Source organism: Colobus angolensis, unplaced genomic scaffold (assembly GCF_000951035.1).
Source record: "Colobus angolensis palliatus isolate OR3802 unplaced genomic scaffold, Cang.pa_1.0 Scaffold8, whole genome shotgun sequence".
Taxonomy (NCBI): domain Eukaryota; kingdom Metazoa; phylum Chordata; class Mammalia; order Primates; family Cercopithecidae; genus Colobus; species Colobus angolensis.
Window position 1 is genome coordinate 17,186,624 of NW_012121820.1, and position 5,055 is coordinate 17,191,678.

Below are 5,055 nucleotides of genomic sequence, written 5' to 3' on the forward strand. Positions count from 1 at the left end.
GCGGATCACGAGGTCAGGAAATCGAGACCATCCTGGCTAACACGGTGAAACCCCGTCTCTACTAAAAAATACAAAAAGCTAGCCGGGCAAGGTGGGGGGCGCCTGTAGTCCCAGCTACTCTGGAGGCTGAGGCAGGAGAATGGCGTAAGCCTGGGAGGCGGAGCTCGCAGTGAGCTGAGATCCGGCCACTGCACTCCAGCCCAGGCGACAGAGCGAGACTCCGTCTCAAAAAAAAAAAAGACAACTTGATGGAGATGAATGCTTCTGAACCAGTGCCAGGCAATGAGGACCATGTAGAAGCAGCAGTGCCAGAAAACAAATTGACATTAGACAGCCTGGCAGAAGGGTTCCAGTTATTCAAGACTGCTTTTCACCTCTTTTATGTCAGGAACTATTCTGTGATACGCACAATTTAACTAAAGTAAACAGTGGAAGAAGGATTGGTACCGTATAGAAACATTTTTAGAAAAATGAGACTTAAAAAGTCAGACAAATTACCATGTGTTTCTGTAAAGGTACATTAAGGGTGCCTGCCTCCCCTTTCACCTCCTCCACCTCTTCCTCCTTTGCCACCCTTGAGATGGCAAGACCAACCCCTCCTGTTCCTCCTCGTCCTCAGCCTACTCAACAAGATAACAAGGATGAAGATCTTTGTGATGATCCACTTCCACTTAATGAATAGTAAATGTATTTTCTCTGCCTTATGATTTTCTTAACATTTTCTTTTCTTTAGCTTACTTTATTAAGAATACAGTATATCAGTGGTCCTTAACCTTTCTGGCACCAGGGATCGGTTTTGTGGAAGACAATTTTTCCACATCTTGGGGGGTAGGAGATGGTTTGGGGATGATTCAAACACATTGCATTTATTGTGCACTTTCTATTATTACATTGTAATATATAATGAAATAATTATGCAACTCACCATAATGTAGAATCAATGCGAGGCCTGAGCTTGTTTTCCTGCAACTAGATGGTCCCATGTGGGGTGATGGGAGACAGTGATAGATCATCAGGCATTAGATTCTCATAAGGAGTGCACAACCTAGATCCCTTGCATGCTTAGTTCACAATAGGGTTCGTGCTCCTATGAGAATCTAATGTCACTGCTGATCTGACAGGAGGTGGAGCTCAGGCAGTGCAATGGGCAGCAGTTCTTAAGACAGATGAAGCTTCGCTCTTACCTACCACTCACCTTCTATGCGGCCCGGTTCCTAAGAGGGCACAGACCGATACCAGTCTGTGGCCCAGGTGTTGGGGACTCCTGCAGTATAAATATAACATACAAAATACGTGTTCGTTAGCTGTTTGTGTTATCAGTAAGGCTTCTGGTCAATAGTAGGTTATTAGTAGTTAAGTTTTGGGGGGAATCAAAAGTTATATGCGGATTTTTGACTATACAGTGGGTTGGCAGGGTTGACACCACTAATCCTTGTGTTTGAGGGTCACCCGTACATCTCTGAACATGTCCTTTTGTGTATGTGACCATGTTTGATAGTTCATTTAGATTAGTTGTTGTTGTTGTTGTTGTTATTGTTGTTTGAGACAGGGTCTTGCTCTGTCACCCAGGCTGGAGTACACATTATTGTGATCATAGCTCATTGCAGCCTCCATCTCCTGGGCTCAAGCCATTCTCCTGCCTCAGCCTCTCGAAGAGCTGGGATTATAGGCACATGCCACCACACCTGGCTAATGTTTTTTTTTGTATGTGTAGATACGTGGTCTCACTATGTTGCCAGGGCTGGTCTCGAACTGGGTTCAAGCGATCCTCTCACCTCAGCCTCCCAAAGTGCTGGGATTACTGGCGTGAGCCACCACCATTGCCTTGATTAAGATCCTTTAGGGGTATAGGGTACAAACACACCCAGTACAGCTTAAACCAGAGGCAATCCAGGATGTCTCAGAACTTACAAATACATATAGCTAGCACCAGAAACTAAGGCCCCAGCCTTAGATTATATCTATATATAAAATTGCTGTAGGGTAGGCACCTCTTAACTTTACTAGAAATTACCAAATTATTCTCCCAGTAGTTGTTCCAGTTTATATGCCTTACCAACAGTATATGTTGATTCTTGTGGGGCACAGTGGCTCACGCCTGTAATTCCAGCACTTTGGGAAGCCGAGGCAGGTGGATCACTTGAGGTCAGGAGTTCGAGACCAGCCTGGACAACATGGTGAAACCCCATCTCTACTAAAAATACAAAAATTAGTGGGGCATGGTGGTGGTAACTGTAGTCCCAGCTACTCGGGAGACGGGCAGGAGAATTGCTTTAACCTGGGAAGTGGAGGTTGAAGTAAGCTGAGATCGTGCCACTGCACTCCAGCCTGGGTGGGCGATAGAGTAAGACTCCGTCTCAAAAACAAAACAAAACAAAACAAAAAAACAGTATATGTTGGTTCTTATTTATTTCTCTGTATCCTGGCCACTACTTGGCATTATTTAACTTTTAAGTTTTTGCCATTGTGGTATGTATGAAATAGTATTTTATTGAATTTAATTTCCATTTTTCTGTCTGTTTAGTGAAGGTAATGTCTTCTTTTCTATCATAGCACTCTGTTTGTTTCTTTTATAGCACCTATCACAAGCTATTATTATGGGTGGATTTGTGTCTGTGTTTATTGTGTGCCTCCCTATCTAGAACATAATCTTTGTGAAGGCTGGGATCATGTTTCTCAGGTTTACTGTTTTATCCCCACAGCTCAGTCTAGGGTCTGGCATGGAGTGGCATTCAATAAATAGGTGTTTAATGAATGAACCAGGGTCGAGAAGTGAGTCCTGTAATAAGTCTGACATTATTGTAAGAGAAATACAGAAATAGGAAGTTATTTCTTTATCTTCCCCCTATCCAAACCTTATACTTTATTTATTTATTTATTTATTTTTGAGACGGAGTCTCAATCTGTCACCCAGGCTGGAGTGCAGTAGTGTCACAGTCTCAGCTCACTACAACCTTCACCTCTCGGGTTCAAGCAATTCTTGTGCCTCAGCCTCCCGAGTAGCTGGGATTATAGGCACCTGCCATCATGCCCGGCTAATTTTTGTATATTTGTAGAGACAGGATTTCACCACTTTGGCCAGGCTAGTCTTGAACTCCTGACCTCAGGTGATCTGCCCTCCTCGGCCTTCCAAAGTGCTGGGATTACAGGTGTGAGCCACTGTGCCTGTCCTGTACTTTATTTCATAGCCAGTACACAGTACCTTATTCTAGTCTTCATTTCTTATGTTCATTTTTCAAGGCTTTGAATATACTTGACTAGGAGGTAGTAGTAATAGAAAATAACAGAAATATTGAGTCATGCATGGTTTCATTTGATAGGGATGGCTATCAGCTCCAGCCTACGGCCTGTAATTTGAGATATATTGATGTCCAGTTAGCTTGAGATTTTATTCTGTGGCCCACATCAGAGAAACCAAAGCTCTGATGAGGTTCATTATTAGGCAGGAAATTAATCTGGAAGCGCTTTGCCTTTTTTGGGATTCTCATTGACAGAGTGAATCTTGTCTTGCCTAATGTAAGACTTTCTGAGATAGATACAGGCTTCATCAACAGAAATTCACTAGGCTAGGATGGTAATTTTTTTTTTATTTTTGAGAAATGTAAAACTTGAGCATGACTAGAATAAATCTCAGTTAACTTTTCTGTAGTCCCTTTTTTTTTCCACCCAACCACTCTTAGTGCAGCATCTACTCTCAGCAGCTCAGTGCATCCTTTGTCTGCTTTATTCAGTTCCTGAGCTTTGCTGTGGCTACATCTTTAACTTGTTGGCTTGGTTAAGATCGTTTAGGAGGAGAGGGTACAAACTCACCCAATATAGCTTACACCAGAGGCAATCCAGTGATATCTTAGAACTTACAAGTACACACAACTAGCACCAGAAAGTAGAGTAGTGGAAATGCCTACTAAAAGTTGATTCCTCTTTTCAAGAGAAGAGCCAAGCTGAAGTTAGAATCTCTTAGTTCCAATTACAAATACCTAGGGAAAGACACTGACCCAGCATGGGCCAGATGCCTCCCTGACTCCAGTAAGCTGTGGCATAAGGTTATGTTCCACAGACATGGTAGCCAAGACCCACCCCTGTAACGTGTGGATGACACAGAAGGCAGCTCCCAGGAAAGAAGAGATCCTAGGCAGATACACACATAGGTGTCTAGTGAAATTATCTACTGAAATTAATTATAAATTTTCTGAACATGTGTTCAGAAGCTCTGAAACCTCTCACTTGCTACCCAGCAACTTCTTCATATCTTCCGTTTCCTTTTATTTTATTTTATTTTTTGAGATGAAGTCTCACTCTTTTGAGATGAAGGCTAGAGTGCAGTAGCACGATCTCACTGCACCCTCTGCCTCCCAGGTTCAAGTGATTCTCCAGCCTCAGCCTCCCAAGTAGCTGGGATTATGTGTGTGTGCCACCACAGCCGGCTGATTTTTATATTTTTAGTAAAGACAGGGTTTCATCATATTGTCCAGGCTGATCTCAAAGTCCTGACCTCAAGTGATCCACTCACCTCAGCCTCCCAAAGTGCTGGGATTACAGGCGTGAGCCACCGTGCCCGGCCACATATAGTTTATTAATGTGTCCTGCCCCAGCTAGTGGGAAATGGCGGTAAAGCAGGTATTGTAAAACTTTGGCAACCTGGGAACTTCATTCTGCTTTTCCTGAGACCTTATATTATCTTGTTACAGGAACATGACATAGAAACAACTCATGGTGTGGTCTACGTCACTGTGAGAGGCTTACTACCCAAAGGAAACAGACCAGTTATACTAACGTTTCATGACATTGGCCTCAACCGTATGTATTTGATTTTACACCTTCCCTTCTTATCATACTTGATCTTTGTATATTAAAAACCAAACAACAATAATATTCTAATAGAGCAGAGGTTTTCCCCTCTCTGTGGTAACCTTCCCTCCTTGTTCCCACATTTGTTAACGGTATAAAGTTCCTGGAAGTGTGCAGGGGAATATATTTTGGGGATACTGGAATCATATCTCGCCTTCATGTCTGCTAAAGGATTGAAGATTATACAATGAATTGCTTAAGAAAGTA

General features: G+C 42.8%; 1 protein-coding gene across 1 annotated transcript in view; it reads left to right on the forward strand.

Annotated features, from left to right (window-relative positions):
• The window catches only part of NDRG3 (NDRG family member 3), a 109,564-nt gene that overhangs the window by 63,234 nt on the left and 41,275 nt on the right, over positions 1 to 5,055 (forward strand). The window contains exon 4 of the mRNA XM_011929213.1: positions 4,689 to 4,797. Within this exon, the coding sequence (XP_011784603.1) occupies positions 4,689 to 4,797 (109 nt within the window). The remainder of the gene's footprint in view (positions 1 to 4,688; positions 4,798 to 5,055) is intronic.